This window comes from Lycorma delicatula, chromosome 8 (genome assembly GCF_047948215.1).
Source record: "Lycorma delicatula isolate Av1 chromosome 8, ASM4794821v1, whole genome shotgun sequence".
In the NCBI taxonomy this organism is placed as follows: domain Eukaryota; kingdom Metazoa; phylum Arthropoda; class Insecta; order Hemiptera; family Fulgoridae; genus Lycorma; species Lycorma delicatula.
Window position 1 is genome coordinate 31,819,512 of NC_134462.1, and position 23,414 is coordinate 31,842,925.

The 23,414-nt window shown below is 29.8% G+C and overlaps 2 protein-coding genes across 4 annotated transcripts in view; one reads left to right on the forward strand and one right to left on the reverse strand.

Annotated features, from left to right (window-relative positions):
• The window catches only part of S (EGF receptor activation regulator Star), a 42,136-nt gene extending 24,780 nt beyond the window's left edge, over positions 1-17,356 (reverse strand). Inside the window, exons 1-3 of one of the 2 annotated variants that reach the window (XM_075373720.1) lie at positions 16,974-17,356; positions 3,431-3,618; positions 320-514 (exon numbers count right to left, since the gene is read on the reverse strand). In XM_075373720.1, coding sequence (XP_075229835.1) covers positions 320-514; positions 3,431-3,618; positions 16,974-17,112 — 522 coding nt within the window. In that variant the 5' untranslated portion in view covers positions 17,113-17,356. Of the gene's footprint in view, positions 1-319; positions 515-3,430; positions 3,619-6,562; positions 6,649-16,973 lie in introns of those variants that run through there. The other variant, XM_075373721.1, reaches the window with a different exon arrangement.
• A 437-nt stretch (positions 17,357-17,793) lies between these two features.
• Positions 17,794-23,414, forward strand: part of LOC142329122 (ankyrin repeat domain-containing protein 13C-A) — a 77,084-nt gene continuing 71,463 nt past the window's right edge. For both annotated transcript variants that reach the window (XR_012757423.1, XM_075373458.1), the window contains exon 1: positions 17,794-17,905. Coding sequence is in view for 1 of the 2 variants with exons in the window: in XM_075373458.1 (XP_075229573.1) it covers positions 17,794-17,905 (112 nt within the window). In the remaining variant the exon portion in view is untranslated. The remainder of the gene's footprint in view (positions 17,906-23,414) is intronic.

A 23,414-nucleotide genomic window follows, 5' to 3' on the forward strand; every position in this document is an offset into this window, starting at 1 on the left:
CATATATATATTTAATAATATATGAAGATATATGTTTAAGGAGTGATATTGATGGAACTACTAATGAGAAAAAGATGTCTAAAATAAAAGTTGGAAGGAAATTTATGCTACAGAAAATTAAAAAGGTCATACAACTAAATAAAATGTAACAAGATGAGATGGATTCAGTCCACAAAAAACAGTTATGTCTAACATGGCAGCTGTAGAATGATTGCTTATGGTTTACCAGTGACAACTGAGATACAAATTATAGAGAATATAATATATATTAATTGTAATAGACATATAAATATTTTTTAAATAAACAAAATTTACTCACAATTTCTGGATAAGAATGTACACTAAGACACGTGGGTGATAACCACGCTCTTCTATTTTTTTTAATCATGTCATTATAATTCAATGGATCAGCTTCAATAAGTAATCCTGTCCAGTTATTATATCTTTCAAAGTACAAAGTATTTGAGCGTATTTCCCCATCAAGTGCTCCACACTCAACAAAAAACCCATTCCTCTGAAAAATAAATAGGCAAAAATAAATGTCTAAATACCACAATTATAACACCATAATCTCATAAAGAAAACCATGAAATGAAAATCAAATTTATCATCTAAAAGTCTATTCCACCAATTCTTCACAGGAAATATGTGCTAAAAAAAATTGTAACATTGATTTTAATGGCGACTGTTGTTGCAGAACAACCTGCATTATTCTTTAATTGATATTTGATCCAACATAATTAAAGTTTAGTTATATATATATTTATAAGCACGATTTAGTATACCTAACTTAAATCATATATATTTACAGTTGACTTGAGTTCATCTGAACAAAAACAAAATTCTCATTAACAATAAATATAAACAATAAGAAAGACAATGAGGAGGAATAGAAAACTCTCACCATCATTTCTGCAAATCTTAATACAGTCTAATGCCATAAATTTGAACAAATTAGGAGCAAGGTTAGTTCAAATTTTTAATCTGTTCAGATTTTTTTAACATAAAGTAACAATAACAGAATGTAATAATAATAACAGTAATTACTGTATGTTAGAAAATTTTTGCAAAGTAAACTTTAAACTTAATAAATTGTTAAAATAATAATCTGTAAAAAAAGTTAAGCAATATTATACCGTTTAGTAAGCTATCAAAAAATTATTTGAAATGAAATCAAAGCTTCAGGACGAGTAAGCCTAATTTTAATATAATTTGCCTTATAACCTTTCTTGGAATTATTCTCTTAAGCACAAATTTTTTTATAGAATCTACAATGACATCTTCATTTACAAAATGGGGAACCAAGATGCATCAATATAATTTTCTAACCATTCATTTGGATTTTCCACAGTAAAACATCTAATCAGAAAATGAACTGAACAATAAATATTAATCCTTTCATTTAATATTTATGTTTGGTTACCATCCATTAAAGTTTGAACATTTGTTTGAGTTTCCTTGGTGAAAGCTTTTTTCCATACTTAAAAAAATAAACCATAAAAAACCAAATAAGATGTTGAATCATTAAAACACAATTTTAATTTTTGCAAGTTTTTTAAAGTACAGTTTTTTTTACAAATCCTAACACACATGTAAATATGTACTTAACAAGCTGAACTCTGTACTTTAAATTATTGTTACTCTACTGTTTATAAATTATATACAATGTACATCAACAAAATACTTGTATCTTCCTAAACATTTTTTATAAATCAACTATTTTTAGAAATCTATTCTTCATTGCAGGCTTCTGTTGCTTGATCTGTCATTAATTAGAAAAGTCTGAAAAAAGTAAAAACTTTCAGAACCATAAAGCAATATGTATCCACTCAACACGTTGGATTTATTAGACTAGCCAAGCTTTAAATAGAAGTTAAAATCCATCCACTCCAAATAAAACACGTGTAACATATTAAAGTTATTCTTTTATTAGTAACTGATTAATTTAACATTAAGCAAAAAAATAAATTACCTTTCAAAGTAAAGACACTAATATACAATTGTAAACTATGTGGTTATGTAAGAGAGAGTTAAAGTACAATAGCATCATTTTACAACACAGTACAGTCTGTACATTTTTTAGTAGTTTCAACAGCAAATTTTTTTTTAAATTAGACTGACCAAATATCCTTATCCTATCCTAACTGTACAATAACATGTTAATATGATAATCTATTTTTAACATTTTATTTCTAGTATTCTTGAAATAAAAACAATTAAAAATGTTACTTACACTAAACATAAATAAAAATATCTATTTTAAGTGTACATAAAAAATTAATAATTCACTGATAATAAAGCGCGTTTGGCAATAGTAAGCCAGATTACATACAGGTAAGTGCTCCAAGTTTATATAAGCTAGATTATATATTTCAACAATCTATTGTCATTTGCTAAACTGTGAAATTGGGTAATGAGAGCTGTGACAATAAATAATTCACTAAGTTAACAAATCTGGTCTCTTTTTTCTGTTTAGCCTCTGGAACCCACTGTAACGTATTACTTTACAGGATGAATGAGGATGTTATGTATGAATGTAAATGAAGTGTAGTCTTATACAGTCTCAGGTTGACTGCTCCTCAAGACGTGTGGTTAATTGAAACCCAACCACCAAAGAACAACGGTATCTGGGAACCAGTATTCATATCCCCATATAAAAGTAACTGCCTTTACTAGGATTTCAACCTTACAACTCTTGACTTTATAATCAGCTGATTTGTGATGATGAGTTAACCACTAGACCAGTCCGTGGGCTGGTCTGCAATCTGATTTCTCACAACATACCTTACTGGTGCAGAAATTTACCACAAATTATAAAAATTTATGGATCTGCAGTAACACATCAAGGAAAGATAAAGTAATAGTATAGTAACTTTAATGAAAGGTTAAAATGTTCATTATGTGGGAGTAGTGTTCAGGTTAATGACACTGATGAAAAAAAACCAGAGGAAAAGTTAAAAAAATGCAGAAATTTATGATTACTATTTTCACAGTGACAATAATTTCCAGGCATTACGTATAGTAAAACATACACAGCTAACTGATAAATCAGCCTATTATAAAAATGTATGTCCAAAAATCAAATGATATCATCTGTACTCATTTGTGTGGGTGGTTCACAAAAAAAAAAGAGAGATGAAACTTTAATCATGTTACAGTGATAAACATTTATTTAATATATCAATATGAAATTAAAAAAAATCCATGCAGGGGAAAGTTAAGAGTATAAAATGACAGCACTGAACTGGATCAAATCCCAGACAATATAGAACTTTATTCATTATAGCACTTTCAGGCATAAGCCCATCCTCAGTAATGTTTTTTGATTTATCTTTATTTCCATTTACACACACACCACATTCAATCAGCAATAACATTCTTCTTTTAGTTACATTTGAAATAAACTTTAAACAAATTAAAATTTTCTTACCTTATTATTTAAAAGAATTCTAATTCTTTCAGCCTGACCCATTGATGTATCTATAACTTCTGGACTGTTAAGATGGTACCTATGTATATGAGTGGAAGATCTGTTAGGTGGAGGGAACAAATAGTTATTTCTTAATTTTGCTACTAAAAGAGGATCATCCATACTGATCCCTGGACCATTCAACTCATCTAAAAAAATATGAAAAAGCAAATTTATTAAAAACTTGTAAATGTATAATAATATAAAAAGAAACTTTTTCGTTGTTCCACTTTACCCGCAACATAATTGAAAATGCTAACAGCCAAATACATGTTTAAAGAACTAAATCACAGTAGCAAACTCTGATTAATCTGCATTTCTTCACTTTTTCAGAAAAATGATTTCAGTGAAAAAAAAAACATTACATCATGGAAGGAGTCTTTATTTGAGATAATTTCAAAAATATCATGTGAACTATAAAAACCAGTTTCAGAAAAAGGAAATCGAAGAAAACTTTTTAAATCGGGGATACTAATAGTACTCTTTAAAATGGACATTCCTTTATCATGTACACTCTACATTTGGCAGATTTCACTAGAATCAGCTATCTCTCTATGTAAATGCATAAAAAAATTGTTTACCTTAAAATATTCAAATTTAAATACTTGTAGCCAAGTGTTTGTAAGTTACAAAAGTTCTCGATTTGACTTTAATAAAAAATTCTTTAAACATGCAAATGCACTAACGAGTTTAATCACACAGTCATTATCAGACATCTAATAGAGAGATCAAAATAAAACAAACTTAGATCAATACTGGAAGAATAGTATAGGTTGGTTGAAGAAGTCTAAAGGAACATGATGAGGCGTTAAATATTAGGTAGAACACAATACACTAGAGATTGCAGAATTTCATAATTATGACTGAAGAAGAGAAATCTGATCTGTTAATAGTTTTGTTATTGATAATGAAAAATAAAAAACACTAATTTTATTGTTACATTCTAACATCAAACCAAATTTACAAATAGTGTTACTTTAAAATTTGTTATAAATCTTTTTTAAATTATTAAAAAAAATCAACTAAACTGTATGTAATTACAATATTCATATAGAGAACTTCTTTTAACCAAAAAATTCCAGGGGGTTATTCCAAAGAAAATTAACAAATTTTTAATTGCTTATATGATCACTTCAGATTTTTTTCATGTGAATATTTCCATCATAAAAATCTATATAAATGAAAAGACAAAAATCTGAACTTACAAAACTTTTTATTTTTTCAAATTTCCTATCTACAGAATACTCAAAATGTTAAAATATTTACTTTTTTATGAATTGCATTTGTTTCAAAATTCTTTAACAACACTCTAACCCATCAAAATAATGATTCAGAAGTATTTGAAATCTGTACATCTAAACTACTGAATTGCATATTTTAATGAGTTTCACCTGATTAAAATTCATTCAGCCTGAATGATTTCTTTTACTATCATATTAATGACATGATTTTTGCTATTTAAACAAGTTAATAAACTATACAGAACAAAACAGGCTTTAATTCAAAATCATGAATGTAAACAGCTTAAGCTGCACTGTTTTTAGGTAATTTCATAAGAAAGCTACCTCCTATTGTAATGGGTACCATGATTTGACTTCTGGAAAATTTCAACATATCTTCATGTTTCACATCTCTCAGACCTCAAAATCACAATCAGTTAAAAAGTTATATATACATTTATATATATTTCACTTTCTTGAGGACATGATAACTGCTGTAATTTTGCACCAATCCTATTTCAAATTGAAACATAAAATATAACAACCCAAAATTTCAGTCAAGTTTGTTAATGGGCAAAATCAAACCATGAGGGTAGAAATGCGGAATGCTTTTTGAAAAAACAAAATATGCTATAACTTTCTTATTAAGATATTAAATTCATTTAAAGTTCATACTGTTCTTTGGATAAGGGCCTAAAGCTTATCTACATAAAGTTTTTGATTACACCACCCACTGGCCCAGGGGGTGGGAAAAATGGGGTTTCAAAGTAAAAAAAATCATATCTTCCTTAATAAGCACAGTATCGAATTGGTTTTAAGTGATCGTTAGTCCTCTAAGCATTACCTAAAACTTTTGTCTGAAACAATTTTTGATGTTACCAACCCATACAGCAAGGGATGACCAAAATGTTGCTGGAATTGTAAGAAGATGGGGTTTGTCATATGCTAAACATGTGAAACTTTTTTCCACATACAACCATTGCTGTGCTGAGTAAATTTGAAGTTTTTCTTAACTTTAAGGTAGAAATCTTTTTTATCCCCTACAGCATTGGTGAAATCTACTTCTGCCTTCCAGTGTGCCTAAAGGGATTTTTTTTTCTATCTGCCAGACTATATGTAGTAAAATTGCAAAAGATGGAGTAAGTAAAGAAGTTACCAAACGCGGACTAGTATAATCCAATAGAGCTTCTATAAAAAAAAGAATAAATCACTGGTACCAAATAGAAAATGGAAAGAACCTTTGAAATATTCATATGGGTGTACTACTTTACAGTATTAAAATAAGGTCAAAAGAAAAAAAAGGCCAAACACTATAAAAATTAGGACTAATAGAAAAATTTTTTAAATTAGGAATTAGAGAAAAATGTTAGGAATGTTTAAATGTTAAAAATAAATGAAGAGGTTTAAAGTTAAATTATGGAAGATAGAAATCTTTCTCCAGGGTCTTGTAAAAACAGCAGGGATGATGGGGGATGTATAGGTTGTCAAAAGTTCCCCAAAAAAAGTTAAAAGTTTACAAATTTTTTAACTGACAGATAGAAAACCGAGGTTATATACGTGTACTGGTATAAACAACCAACTGCAGTATATGGTAAATTCACCCTTTAGTGTCCTATAGGGTGAACAACTCAAAAATGTAAACCCTCATTGAGTAATAGCTCATTTTAAAGATCTTATTTAATAAAGAAAAACTGCAAAAAGAAAGAATAAGATTATTCTTACATGAAATAATGACTGGTCTAAAAATTTGTCTTTGTGAGTAATTTTTTTTATAAATAAAATGTTTATTTTTAATTTGAAATTTCATTTCTTGTATGCTTGGCATAATATTCACTCAGTGCAAAATAATTTAAAATTGTTTTCTATTGCTTACCACTAACATGAAGACAAATAAATGCATTGCAAATTCTTGAACAGATAATTACAAATCAAGATGATGATGTTTAAATTTTGTATATGATACCCACATATTTGAAAAGAGGCTATTAATAATGTAATGCCTTAATTTCATATAATCACAAATAAAATCTTCAAAACAAAAAGTGAAGATGAAAAAACAATTATAAACTAGAAAAGATAGCTTTATCTTAGTATTTTAGCACTTACAATAACTGCAAGTAAATGTGATAAACTGATTTAGTAGAGTAAATATATAAAATTGTATTTTCATGATAAAAAGTTGAAGACAATACGCAAACACAAAAATGTGTAAACACCCAAGCAATCCTACTAAGTTAAAGATAGTATAGTAATTAAAATATTTATCATCTTTTAAAAATTAATATTTCACATTCTGATATGATCAACATAAAAATATTAACACATAAATCAAATAATTAAATCTCTTTTCAGTTCTGTTACAATGACAACATTTTTTTTATCATAAATAAAGAGCTAAAAACTGAAACAGTATTAACTATATATGGCTATTTACTTTCTTTCTCTTTTGATATTAACAAGATTGTGATCTGCCTCACAGGTGACTATAAGCCGAATTAAATTGAGAATTTAATCCAGTAAAATCTAATTTTACTGGATTAGTTTAATCTAATTTACTTTTAATCAGTTTTAGGAATGACTACAAAGTCATTCCTAAAACAATACTATTAATTGAACAGACTTAATTAAAGAAGGATTCAATTTTCTTAATATTAATAAATTATCAAACTAAAGACTACATCAATCTTAATCAGTGCTATAAATTCTATACAACACTGATTGGGCATACCAAGATAAGAATTCTTATTTTGGATCCCATATTATAATCTTTACATGTAAACATCTAATAGTAGTTTATTAGTAGTTTTGCTTATGTTTATTTCACCATGCATTTTGAATTTACATGCTATTTATCAAACTGTTTGCTGCACAAATATTACTCACAGCCTCTGTATGTCATTAATTCAATTGTTTTTATTAAATGTGTTCACTGCACATAAATATTTTATTTATTTATGAAATGTTTTTGCATTCTCATTTGTAAATTAAATATGACTTAGTGGAAAAGGAAATAAACCCACTTCTCACTTTAGCAAGTAAACCTAGCATAAATTGCTAGTTATTCTTGAGAATAGCTATGCAAATTTTTAAAAAACTACTTGTACCTCATGTCATGATGGGTACATCTTGGTCATAGAAGTTAAGAGACACCATAAACTAACCAAATGACTTCTATCTAGCTAATAAAAATAAAAGTCCAAGAAAAGTTCACTTACAATGTAAAATAAATTTTTCACCCTGTAATTGTATAGTTAAAACAAAATAAAAATCTAATAGAATAATCTGTTAATCAAACTTGTCTTTCTTACAAAAAAACATTGATATAGCAGTAAAATAAAATTTTATCAATTGAAAAAACAAATCAGTTAAAAGTCAAATTTTATCAGTATGGTTTTTTTACATATTTTTTTTTGGTGTTAATTATGGGTCACCAATGTTAATTATGAGCCAACATTATAAATGATTATCTATATTAATAAAATAAAAATATGAATAATTCTGCATTTAGTTATCTCTAAAATGCAGTAAAACTTCCCCATATTGGACACAGCTTGGGAACAACAATCTGTTTATTACTTAAAGGCATCTACTATTCAGAAAAATGTTAATACAATATTATGTTTGGTTATGGTTACAAAAAAAGAACACTGAGTAGAACAACAATATTGTGTATTTATTTCAAGTAAATTAAAATTAGTTTCTAATTAAAACAAAACTGTAAAATTCAAGTTTTTTTTTATTGTTTCTGAAAATAAAATGCTCCCTCTATGTTTCAAATTTGAATAAAAAAAAAAAATACTGTACTACTGAAATCGACCAACACAATATAAGAGAATAAAATTACTGTAATATCCTAAAATGGAATAAAAATAATTAAAGCTACAAAAATAATAATCAAAGAAGTTACAGTATACAAGAATAATAATCAAAACACACGTACAAAAAATAATGTAAAAATCAAATACGGGATACATATAATTTATCTATATGTATAGTTGGTTTAAAACAGTTGTCTATTTTAGTTTCAACTAAGTCCTGGTACATATTTTTTTCTTCCAATAAGCGTCTGCACTTCTAATATTAAAATAACCCCTTCTGGTAATCCTTTTTGTAAGAAATATTGCTTTAATTTTCTAACTTCTTCTCTTGCTTCTTTACTCATGATTACAAATTCGAGTTCATTGTCATTATCATCGTTGTCAGAGGCATTAATGTTTGTTTTGGAAGTAGTCAAGTCTGAGGCAGCAGCAAGATCATGGATTTAAGTCGATATGTCCTCTATGTTGGGCGTGTTATCAATGTTCAGATACTCTTTGTAGTTTCCAAATGGTTCAATAAGTTCTTACAATTCACTCTGTTCCACAGAATTTTCATTTGGTTCAGTAAGATTTTCAATGTCAGAATTGAAGATAATTTGTGGAGCTATAGTACTGGCTTTTATGAAACAATTTCTCACTGTCATAGTAGTAACCTGCTTTATAGCCATAAGATTCCATAAAACTGGATCCAACACACTAATGCTTTTACAAAACTCATCAGCATCCGTAACATTCATTGTTGACATTAAGAAACAAAACATATTTTTCTGTACTGAATTTTAAAGTTCCGAATGATTCCCAAATCAAGCGGTTAACATACTGCAGTAGTATTTCAGGGAAGAAATATCAATTTTTCATTTTCTAAGCTTATGTTTGGGTGGGATTCTGCATTGTCCAAGAATAGTAGGACATTTTTATTCTGCCTCCCCATTCTACAATCAAAACGGAACAGTCCATCATTATGTCCCTAGTCATCAAAGATTTTTTATTTGAATACCATTCATTTTCTAACAGATTTATGTTCAGGCCCTTAAAATAACGTGACTTTGCCGATTATTAATGTTTTTTTTCAAATTCAACTGGCATATTCATGGCCAGTCTTCCTTTAATAACAGTTTTTATTTCAATATCATCTCCCCTGTATATTTTTTCTCTTTTAAACACATTGTTTACTGGGCAAAGCACAGTAAGTTTCTTTCATTATAACCCATGCATATTTCACTTAACTTCTTCTTCCAATCAGATATCGAATCTCATCTACAGCACCAGCTTCACCACCAACATTTTTATATGAAATATTATGTCTAATTCAGAATTTACCTAACTAACCCTTTGATGCTTTAAACTCATTATAACAGAGTTGTTTAGCAATTTCTAGGGCTTTCTCATGTATCAAAGATCCCGAGACTGGAATGTTATTAGCACAAGCCTTGAAAAATCACTTATAAGTCAAATTATCAATCGCTAGGGTTTACGGTGGTTGTGGAGGCTGAAGAGAAAAAGAACAGAGGCCTGATGTTTTAGGAAATGCACATTTGCTTAACTAATTGTCATTTTCATTCCATGACTTCAGGATATCAAGTTTGCTTTTTCAGATACTGCTTATCTAAGTTTCATAGACATAAAAATATTTTGCCATATCATGCACACTGAGTTTTTCTTTTTCACAGACATTTATACCAGGTACTATCCTAAAATAGAATAAAAACAATTAAATCTACAAAAATAATGTAAAAATCAATACGGGATACATATAATTTATCTATATGTACAGTTGGTTTAAAATATCTGTCTATTTTAGTTTGAACTAAGTCCTGATACATATTTTTTTTTTCAATAAGGACCTGCACTTCTATATTAAAATAACCCCTTCTGGTAATCCTTTTTGTAAGAAATAATGCTTTAATTTTTTTTTATCTTTTAATGTCAAGCGTTAACGAATTTGCGATATTTTAAGCTGCAGTAATGATGGTTGTAATGATTTTTATAAAATACACAAAACTGAAAGTACAGTAAATGAATGTATAGAAAATGTACTACAAGAAAAAATACAGTACTATACTGTAATAAAAATATTATTAACATGTGTTCAATATACAGTACACACTTGCACATAATCATAACATCAACGTCTAGGTGGGAAGTGTTACAATTCATAACAGAAAAACAAATTAGTCATAGTGGATATAAACTAAAATCAGTAAAATTACAATTTTTATTCCTGCTGTCCGTTTTCCAGAACTGACTGAACAGTTTTTTTTTAGGTAACTTCATTATCCACATTCATTATTTAGGAGGTCTGTTATTAAGAAGTATTTCATTCATTAATACCACTATAAAACTGTCCAGTACTAAGAGAAGTTTTTATTGGGGAGTGTCCATTAAGGGAAGTTTCGCTACATTTAAAATGGCAACAGTTATGTTCCATTAATTTCCTTTAAAGTTTTTCTATGAACATAAAAAATTAATACAATTCAATAAACCTCCTCTATGAATGATGAGACCTTGCCGTTGGTGAGGGGGCTTGAGTGCTCAGGGATACAGAGTAGCTGGACCGAAGGTGCAACCATATCGGAGAGGTATCTGTTGAGAGCCAGACTAAGGAATGATTCCTGAAAGAGGGCAGCAGCTCTTTCAGTAGTTGTTAAGGGCGTGAGTCAGAATGACTTAAACGGCCATATCAACATCACTCAGTACTCTGAGTACTGCGCAGCTGAAAGCAATGGAAAACTACAGCTGCTTTTTTTCCAAGAAAAGGTGGCTCTCTGCATTTTCATATAGCAATGATGGAGGCGCCTTCCTTGGTAAAATATTCTGGAGGTAAACTAGTCCCCCGTTCGGATCTCCGGGTGGGGACTACTAAGGAAGGGGTCACCAGAAAATTAAAAAATAACATTCTACGAGTCGGAGCGTGGAATGTTAGAAGTTTAAAAAAGGTTGGTAGGCTAGAAAATTTAAAAAGGGAAATGGATAGGATAAATGTGGATGTAGTAGGAATTAGTGAGGTTCGGTGGGAAGAGGAAGGCGACTTTTGGTCAGGTGATTTTAGAATAATTAACTCAGCTTCAAATAATGGGCAGGCAGGAGTGGGTTTCATAATGAACAAGAAGATAGGGAAGAGAATAGAGTATTTCAAAGCGCATAGCGATAGAATCATTGTAATAAGGATATAATCAAAATCTAAACCGACAACGATTGTTAACGTCTATATGCCTACAAGCGCCCATGATGATGATGAGGTAGAGTGTGTATACGAAGAGATTGATGAAGCAATTAAACACGTAAAAGGAGATGAAAATTTAATAATAGTTGGAGATTGGAATGCAAGCATTGGAAAAGGCAAGGAAGGAAATATAGTGGGTGAATATGGGCTGGGCAAAAGGAATGAAAGAGGGGACCGACTTATAGAGTTTTGCACAAAGTATAATTTAGTAACTGCCAACACCCAATTTAAAAATCATAATAGAAGAATATACACTTGGAAAAAGCCAGGCGATACTGCAAGGTATCAGATAGATTACATCATGGTTAAAGATTTAGAAATCAACTCGTTGACTGCAAAACTTACCCTGGAGCAGACATTGATAGCGACCATAATTTGGTGATAATGAAATGTAGATTGGGGTTTAAAAGCCTGAAGAAAAGGTGTCAGATGAATTGGTGGAATTTAGAGAAGCTTGAGGAAGAGGAGGTAAAGAAGATTTTTGAGGAGGACATCGCAAGTGGTATGAGTAAAAGAGATAAGGTAGAAAATGTAGAAGAAGAAAGGGAGAATGTTAAAAAGGAAATTCTTAAATCAGCAGAAGCAAACTTAGGCGGAATAAAGATAACTGGCAGAAAACCTTGGGTTTCAGACTTTATATTGCAGCTGATGGATGAATGTAGAAAATATAAGAATGCTAGTGATGAAGAATGTAAAAGGAACTATCGGCAATTAAGAAATGCTAAACAGGAAATGCAAACTGGCAAAAGAAGAGTAGATTAAAGAAAAGTGTTCAGAAGTGGAAAGAGAAATGAACATTGGTAAAATAGACGGAGCATAGAGGAAAGTTAAGGAAAATTTTGGGGTACATAAATTAAAATCTAATAATGTGTTAAACAAAGATGGTACACCAATATATAATACGAAAGGTAAAGTTGATAGATGGGTGGAATATATTGAAGAGTTATACGGAGGAAATGAATTAGAAAATAGTGTTATAGAGGAAGAAGAGGAAGTTGAGAAGGATGAAATGGGAGAAACAATACTGAGATCTGAATTTAAGAGAGCATTAATAGATTTAAATGGAAGAAAGGCTCCTGGAATAGATGGAATACCTGTAGAATTACTATGCAGTGCAGATGAGGAAGCGATTGATAGATTATACAAACTGGTGTGTAATATTTATGAAAAAGGGGAATTTCCGTCAGACCTCAAAAAAAGTGTTATAGTCATGATACCAAAGAAAGCAGGGGCAGATAAATGTGAAAAATACAGAACAATTAGTTTAACTAGTCATACATCAAAAATCTTAACTAGAATTCTATACAGAAGAATTGAGAGGAGAGTGGAAGAAGTGTTAGGAGAAGACCAATTTGGTTTCAGGAAAAGTATAGGGACAAGGGAAGCAATTTTAGGCCTCAGATTAATAGTAGAAGGAAGATTAAAGAAAAACAAACCAACATACTTGGCGTTAATAGACCTAGAAAAGGCATTCGATAACGTAGACTGGAATAAAATGTTCAGCATTTAAAAAAAATTAGGGTTCAAATACAGAGATAGAAGAACAATTGCTAACATGTACAGGAACCAAACAGCAACAGTAATAATTGAACAACATAAGAAAGAAGCCGTAATAAGAAAGGGAGTCCGACAAGAATGTTCCCTATCTCCGTTACTTTTTAATCTTTACATGGAACTAGCAGTTAATGATGTTAAAGAACAATTAATATTCGGAGTAACAGTACAAGGTGAAAAGATAAAGATGGTACGATTTGCTGATGATATAGTAATTCTGGCCAAGAGTAAAAAGGATTTAGAAGAAACAATGAACGGCATGGATGAAATCCTACGCAAGAACTATCGCATGAAAATAAACAAGAACAAAACAAAAGTAATGAAATGTAGTAGAAATAACAAAGATGGACCACTGAATGTGAAAATAGGAGGAGAAAAGATTATGGAGGTAGAAGAATTTTGTTATTTGGGAAGTAGAATTACTAAAGATGGACGAAGCAGGAGCGATGTAAAATGCCGAATAGCACAAGCGAAACGAGCCTTGAGTAAGAAATATAATTTGTTTACATCAAAAACTGGGATAGTCGCTTTAATATTGGAAGCACAGGTAGAAGGAAAAAATTGTGTAGGCAGGCCACGTTTGGAATACGTAAAACAAATTGTTAGGGATGTAGGATGTAGAGGGTATACTGAAATGAAACGACTAGCAGTAGATAGGGAATCTTGGAGAGCTGCATCAAACCAGTCAAATGACTGAAGACAAAAAAAAAAATTCAATAAAAATGAAATAAATTAAAAAAAGACTACATTCTACACAATCATTATCAATAAATAACAAATTATTATTAAAAAGAATTAAGATATAGGAGATAATGAAAACACAACAGTTTTAAAAAACTAATATAAATTATTTTATAAAAGATTATACATCTTAATAAGGGTAGCAACAACTACATTAGTTTGGAAATCAGCCCTAATATTGCTATTAACTGAACTCCAACAATTAAAAGTACATCATCGCCAGTAGGGCAGACATTCAGATACATTCAAAAAAATCTACACTGGAAAATAGCATTCAACGGGTTTAGAACAGGCTAAGAAGCATGATAGAAGAAGGCTGTTCAACAATGATACTAACCAACTTCATATTCCAGTTTAAGAATATAACCAAACCTTTTATTTAAGAACAAAAACAATATAAAATATCAGCCCAAAAAGTTATTCAACAAGTGAAAAAAGGTAAGATACTACATTAAACCTATATTAAATATATAAAACATTATGTTCAATTTGTTCAAAAATGTAATTGTTATTTACACTGAATCTTAAGACAGGCAATATACTTTAAAAAATGTTTAATTGTTACAAAATAAAATACAAATTAAAAACCATAAGACAGATGAAAATCTGTTTTATGGTTTACATCATACTTTATACAAGGGAAAAAATTGTTTTTCTAATCAAATAAATGAACAATTTTTCTGAAACTGAAATTTTAAATAATTCTGGGATATTTCAAGAATAATTTGAACTTCTTACAGGTTTGTCAATTTCCAGCCAATTTTAAATACTAATAATGGTCAGACTACTTCAAATAATTCCAACCTCAGAGTATGCAAAATAAAATTGTTTATTTATAACTCAATCAGATTTAATAATTAATTTATTCAATTTTGGTTAAAAAAAAAGAAACAATAAAAATATCTTTAACATATTAAAATGTTATAGTTTTAGTTTTTAAATTTTGGCCCAAATGATGTTTTGGGCTTCATATCATTGCAAAAAGTTCTTTTGAATAACGAAAAATAATATTTAACAAATTATTACTAATAATAATTCATTTATTGCATTTCCTTTTAAAACAATCAAAGACACTACCACTCCCTCAGAGGTCGGCATATTAAGTAAATAATTAATCAAAGGAGCAGGGTGTTGGTTACACCAAAATTAAATTTACAAAAAGAATAAATCCTTTTAAAGAATAAACATTAGTTTATTGGGTTTGAGAAATATTTAGCAGAGAATTTTAAAATTTATATAATTTTATTTATTTTAAACAGTTAATAAATTAAATGTGCCAGTAACAATAAATCTGCTTAAATATGAATCAAACACTGCATTATATCAAATTATATAAATTAAACACTAATAAAAAACTGGATGGTTAAGGTTGGCCACTTCAAGAAGAAAAAGGTTTCAAGCTAACAGGCAAAATGCCTACAATAATACGGTCTTCATACAGAATTAATGTAGAACTAGTTTAAACAGAGCGATTTTTTTTTCAGAATTACAGTTGAAAAGAACATATTTACAAAATTATCAAACTCAGTAGGCTATTTCTTAAAATGTGGATAAAGAATCCCTAATAATTTAAATCTATACATAAGAAATAAATACAATAGTAGGTTACAGTACTTTAAATCACAGTTCGCAATACCTATTATAGCTCAACACTAATGTAGTAAACAAAAATGCAGTCAAATGATGTTATTACTGAAAATGAAATATAAAATCAAATACACAAAAAAATTTGTCTTATACAATGTTGTAGGAAGAAAAAGTAATAAACATAACAAATGCTGTCAAAGGAGACTAAGCTAGGAGCAGAAGTGGTACACACTTAAAAAATTTAAACCAAGATCAAAATTAATTTAACTAATGTCAGAATTACTGTACTTTTTAGTTAATAAAAACTGAACAACATATGAAAATTTGAATATTTATAAACCTAATACGACCTAAAACTTAAAAACTATTATTACCACCATAGAATAGTAATAAAAAGCCAAAAATCTTTTTATAATAAATTTAAAAAAAATGTTTAATTATAAATGGCAACAGCAATATGCTTATACAGAAAGAAAAACTGTGACTACAATATAAACACAAGGATGTCGAAGTTTTCTCTGATGATCTCTTTACTAAAACTAAATAAGAGAAAAATATTTAATAGATCTGAATCAGATAAATATAGAGTCTGAGATTAAAACAAACTTGAGATATCAGAAAGAAAAAGAATAGTAGAAAGGAAGAAATATCAGAAATAATCGAATTTTTTTAAAACAAAAAGGATAAACATAATTTAGGTGAGAGCAATCAGGGCAATATGGTATACACAAAGATAACTGTATTAAACATATTTTAACATACAACTATGAAATTAGTAAAAATTCTTTAAAATGTTACATTCATAAGTAATGCACGGAGGAAGTGAAATCAATTCAGAAAGGCAAAGAAGGGTGATGTTACAAAGGAATGTAGAAAATTTTATGGATTGATAAGTTCAAAATAAGCAGGTTGAACTAATTGAATTACGGCGTCTTTGCAAAATTCAATGAAGAAATTGTTGGCCGGTATAATCTTTTACAAATCATACAAGATAAGAAAATTGGGTAGCAAGGAATGATATTCCGCAAAAAACAACTATGCAATAAATAATCCATCAACAAATAATAGCTAAGAACCCGAGATGGTGTACATTAAAAAAAAAAAGTGCCACCAATTTCACACATGAGTTCAGAATGGCGTAATTCATTATTCAAGGCCGCATACTATTCAAAAACATCCAAATAAAGCAGAACCATCAATCAACACCGGATCTAAACATATAATTAAACATGCAGAATCACTTATGTCAAACTTTACAGAATTACTTTTTAATATTTGAGGGCGCAGAATCATCCTAAAGAACAAAACAAAGATGCATAATATTAAGAAAAGACCTTGACATAAAAACAAGTACTAATCACCTCTTATTAATTCAGGTAGTATAAAAGTATCATTTCCGCCGAAATTTGTTGTATGGAATAAAATGATCACAATTATCATAAGAACAATCGGACCAACTATGAAAAACTTTAACTTTTTTAACTGGAAACATTTCATCATTTTTGACAAACGTACTACTGTTCCTTATTTACGAATACTACCGAATTGCAAAAACTATTGTATAAGATAATAACCATCAAACTGTTGACTGGTAAAGTAAAGCAAGGCAACTGTAAAAATTATTTTTTTTATTCATGATAATAAAGACAACTAACGAGATTAAAATTTTGTTTAAATATCTCGCTGCGCATAACGAGCAAATATGAACACCACAAAACACTAAACACACACGCGGTTAACAACACATCTTCGGAACGAGTGCTTTTTATATTCTAAACATATGATCATCAATGCCGCCAAAGTCAACCCCAAAAAACTATTCAATTTTTCCACTGACATAAATTTTTTTATTCAACGATTAATTATAATCTGTAGAAAATATATAAACTTTTTTATAAGCTCTCATAAAAATACTACTTGTTTTAAAGAGCTTAACAACTACTACTACTCAGCTTAACAACTGAGTTTTTCATATATTTCTTAACTGACTAAGAACTTTATATAACAAAGTAATAAAATAATAAACAGGATTTTTCTAATGGTATATATTATTTATGAAAGTCTTTTGTTCTAAAAGTTTTATTAACGATGTAGTAACATCTATAGTTGCTGAAACTGGAGTTTTTCCAAGTACTTATATTCTTATCATGTTGGCTAAAGTGAATTTACGAAAAATGAAAAATGGCGGAGGAAGAAGACCTTTGTCCGCTTCACGAATGTGTGTTCACTGGAGACGTAAGAAAATTGTCAGCTTTAATTCGTACTCATGACGTTGCAAAGAAGGACAAACATGGTATTACTTGATTTGTTTTTTTAGGTTAATTAGTATTTTTTGTTTGGCTACCTGTACGGTTCTGGTTGGCTTAGTTTATATATTTTTGGTTTTGTTTATAATATATATATGTATATACTTATTTTTTTTTACTCGAGTTGTGATAATGTTAATGTGCTGTTGCAAATTCTATATTAACTCAATGTTTTGATTAATGTCACGTATTATTTATCATTTGTTGTAATGTGTGTTCCAGGTATCTAAACTAACCCTCATTTAAAATAACAATAATTTATACCATTGTTAAAAACTTTTGTACAGATTCATTCAGTAGTATGTTTTTATTTATTTTAATAGTATAGTCTTATTATTTTAAAGTCTGATGGCTGCTTTTTGTTAAAATATTTAATTTTTTTGCTTAGGTGTGTGCCATAATTTTGTGGGGGACTAATTTATTTTAGATTGTTTGACTAGGTCTCAAACTTTCAACCACTGCATAGGAATATGATCAGCCAATCATTACATGATTAAAAAACAAAAATCACCAAGATCTGTTTGAGTTCTGCGATATGAACTGTAATTTCAAAGGGATATGCAGGTTCTATCTTGAAAGTCCTTTGTTTTAAGTAATGAATGCAATCTTATACATTCCAAATTCCCCAGATTTCAGAATGCATAAGAAAACTGCGGTAGATATGTGAAACGAGCTTCTTAAATGTTTCTTACAAAATCCTCTCCACAAACCATTATTAACTGTGGCTAGAATCCTGTGCTGATCTGCTGGTAATGCTATGAATTTATAGGAACATCGACAATCAATTTTTCACCAATGTTGTCACTAGAAATCTTTGGTTAACTTGAAGAATGAAAAATTGTGTATAGCATTTCTTTTCTTACATGAACCTGTGTTGCTAATCTTATGTTTTGTAAAAATTTGAATTTTAACTTAAGTATAGTGATTTATTATGATGAGTTATATAAAATGCAAACAAGCAGTTACATCTCTCCTTTTAGGAAATGTAATTATTAGGTAATTTCTGTTTTATTTGTAGTAATCTCTTAGTTTCTTAATTTCCTCTTAATATGTTTAATTATTTTCAAATTTTATAAAAATATAAGCCAGTTTAAGAACAAAGTGACTACTATTGGCTCAAAGCCAAAATTTAAAGAAGCTGTGTAAACTATCTTTTTAGTCCAGTTTTTAATATAATTGATTACTCTTACTCTAAGTTTTATACAATTATTATTTTATAAATCAATTTAATTTTCTAGTTTAATTTTTGCTTAAAATTTGGATAAGCCTGTAATAATAAACACCAGTTTGAAAAACTTGCTCATAAAATTGAGAAACCTGATAAAAATGAAATAAGAAAAATGAGCCATAGCTGGCTTGAATGTGGGAATATGTAACCTAATATATTTTTATTTTTATTTCTTTTTATCTAAAGTTCTTTAATTTAATTATGAAAACATTTTGAATATCAGAATGGCATGGAGGTATTTATTATTGAGCTGTAATAATTCATTATTAAGCAATGATGATATAGATTGAAAAAATATCTTTTTATTTTCAGTTTCACATAATTGTTCAATAAAAAAATCTCTTCCAAGCTATCTGGTTAAAGCTTATAATGGGACAACCAGAGAAACTTCAATAATTCTGAGCAATTACTTGATCAACTTCAAATCTTGTTCAAACTTTAATATACAATAACAGATATGCTTAGGATCAGAACATACATGATCTAAATGTCAGAAAACAGGTTTAGACAATGGGTGACTTGTGCAATATCAAAGTCTGTGCCGCATTTTCAGTACTCCAATCAAATTAACTATTACTTTTCTGAGTTGTCAAGACCTGTTCAGATGATAATCCATTCTGGGGGTAGAGGTAGAGTTAAGATTAGACTTCTTGTGTAGAGAGAAATTTGGGATAAATTGCCAAGGTATGGCAATACTTAATATCATCTCATAGGACACTTGGCAAAAATGGAAATATAGTTGCCACAGAGATAGACTATACTACATGTTCCATGCTATTAGCCATGTATATGATGGATAATCATCTTGCAAAGAATGCAGTTGGTCATTTTCAATGACTGACACAAAGTCTGACTTTGATGACTATTAAGGATAGTTTTGGTTTATTCCTCTCTCCACAAAACTAATCATTCTCCACAGTAACTCTAACCTTTCTCCACAGAATTTTATCCACTCTATAGACTGGATTAGCATTTGAAGAAGTCTCCAAAACTCACAAAACTAATTGACTGGAGATCTAATAAAACAGCACAGACCTTTAGATCTTTTTCCTAATTCTAAGCATACTTAAATTTGTTGCAGGTGGTGAACTCTGAGAATTCACTGAGATAGACTATATGATAGGTCCACAATCTCACAAACACTATAAATTTATGCATGTTTGTCTAAATATCTAGTGAGCTTCTGTGGGCTATCTTGCTAAGTGTGAAGCAGAATCCATTTAAAGAGGAAATTTATTCCTCTTTTATGGCATTCATTTTTAGTTCACTGTAAAATAAGAAAATGCACAAAAATGGTTACAAAGTACTCAATCAAAGTAATCTTACAATAGTACTCAGCTGATTGACTAATAGAAGTACAGTTTATACTACCTAGCACCACACAGCTGTAATATACCTGATTCATTTGCAATATCCCAATTTCAGGGTAGCATTGTGCAAGTGTTTCATTATTTTAATCAGAGAACTGTGGCTGTGAAGTTAAAAGGAATTTCCTGGAACACTAACACTATTTTTATTACGTTAATTGAAAGAGAATTGTTAAAAAAATTGATTGCATTATATGAGGGTGAGTAAAAAATTATCTACACTTTTCGTTCTGCTATTTATTTACGCAAAGGTTCAACATGTACATCATTTTTTACACATTCACCTCCCTTTACGATGCGCTTTGTCCATTAGTCCACAAGCTTGCAAGGACCTTCCAAGAAGATTTTTGGCAATTAACAGAAAGTTTTCTGTAATTGTGAAGCCACTTTTTGCACTGCTTCCTACAGTTCTAAGTCTGGAAAATCAACAACCTTGCAAAGCATCCTTGAGTGGCCCAAACAGATGAAAGTCTGAGGGAACGAGATATAGGTAGTAGGAGAGAGTGAGTTCCAATACCTCAGAATTCAACTTATTGGTTGAGTGGTGTGATGAGTCGTGTGTGGGCAGATGGATAAATCCGTGTGTGTTACAACTCGTGCAACAACATTTCTTTGACATAGACTTTGCAGAAGTCGAGCTCATCGTGGATGATTTGATAAGCAGAGCCATGGCTGATGTTCAAAGAAGACACCAACTCATTGATGGCAACTTATCTATTTGCCAGAATTGACACTCGAGCTTGCTTAATTTTGTTGTCCATGGTAGAGGTTGATGGTGGGGTCCTGCTCCCTCTTCTTGCATCATACTAGTCTGGCCACTTTTAAACTTTGTGATTTACAAAAAAAACCTTTATTATCCTCATATTGTGAATAAAAGTTTATGATGAATGTCAGCTCCTTTCACATCCTTCCACCAGAGAAATCTGAATACTGCTCATGTTCCTCCTTGATGCAAACTGCTAGTGGAGCAGACAGGTTTACACTTTAACAGCTAGAAGGCAAATTGCGCAATCAGGATCAAATTTTACACATGTGACTGCAATCATACAAACTCTAAGCACACAAAAGGCAGTATTTGACAACCTTGAAGGTGTATTACGACAAAAGTATAGATCATTTTTGACTTGCCCCCTCATCTTATTGCAATCTTGTCTGTTTATGCTACCTCTGAAAGAATAAACTGTACATAAGCTTTATTGCCCTTCTTAAGACAGCAAGAGAAATTTAATAAGTGTTTTAATTGTTAAAATTCAGTTATAAATTTTTTACTTAAAGAATTAAAAAACTTGTCCGACAATAGGTTCAGTTTAGTCTACATTGCAGTAATGAGTAGTTTGATTAACAGCTACACACTTTTACCAGTGTCTATGAAGGTGTTGGAAACATTTCAGGAATCCATATCAATATGTCATTCTCAGCTGCTCCATTGTATGGCTGTCGTGTTATTGGTGTTCTTGCATCTTTTCCCCTTTAAAGCAGTTTTCAATTGTGGAAACTAATGAAATTCAGATAGCACCAAGTCTTTAGAATATGGTGAATGCTTCAGTATTGTTACATTGTATTGTATTAAGTACTTCTTGACAACCTTGGATGGGTGAGCCAGTACATTGCCATGCCTAAGAATCTATTTCTTGTTTCCCATCTTCCAGGATGCTTCTTCACTTTTGATACTTTTTTGCTATACTTCAGGGTGCATTCTTCTTACTGTGTTCGATGAAGGATAGCAAACATACATTTTCCCTTGTTCACTCTCTGCCATCAGGAATGAATTAATAATGAACAGTACTCTACGAATCAGAATATAATCTTTCCCTTTCTCCTATGCAAACAAAATTTCTTTGATGAGATATGATGTTGATTTTCACTCTGTCCATTTGTGTTTTGTCTGTGAATTGTACAGAAAACGCCATATCTCATCTCCTGTCATGATCTTGCTCAGAAAATAGTGATCTTGATTAGCTATATTGATGAGGTCTCCTGCCAGATTGTCATATGAGTTTCGTTCTGATCTTATTAAACATTTTTGGAACATTGTGTTGACAAACATGATGCTTTTTCAGGTCAGTATGGAAAATTACGGGGCAACTTCTGAAGATATCAATTATTGATGTTATTTCTATGATATTGAACATTTTCTATTATTTTGAACAACATTTTCAATAATCTTTAATATTTTCTTTGTCAAGTTAGATGTGCACCCAATATGAATGGCTTAACACAATCATCATTAAAATGTGTATGGTTATCAGAAACTTCTGTTTTGTTCATTGCAGATTCTTCATATGTTTGTTCAAGCATTGTTATGTCTGATGATTTTTTTAAGCAAAATCAAATTTTTTTATTCTTATTCAATTGCTGACATTTTGCTTTGTTACATATATGGTACAAATAAAGCTTTACTAGTTTTGTATACAAAACTGAAAAAAATGTGAAGCAGGTATATCATGATGTCATAACAGCTGCCAATAAAATCCAAAAAATCCCTTATTAAAATTCCTATTTTAAACTGATGATTTAAAAAGCTATAATTTAATGTGTAAATGTAAAAAATAAGAATTATTAAAAAAACATCACTGAAGATGGGCTTAGGCCCGAAAACGTTTTGAACATGAAAAAGTAAAGGTAAGAGTGTTCTCTAATTCTGTACTTTGTGGAAGCTGAAAAAATATTATATATAGTTATTTAAAACACAGAGGAAAAAGAAAGAAAAAATGGACTAAATTAATAATTACTTATATATATATATGCACATGCACGCACACACACATATTATTAAAGCATGGAGGAATTAAAAGATTGTGGGAAGAACTTAATTTGAGTGCTATACATAGCCTGTTGCAGTTTTAGTAGAGGAATGATGCAGCTTTGAGTATAAAAACATTAGCATAGAAAATATAGCAG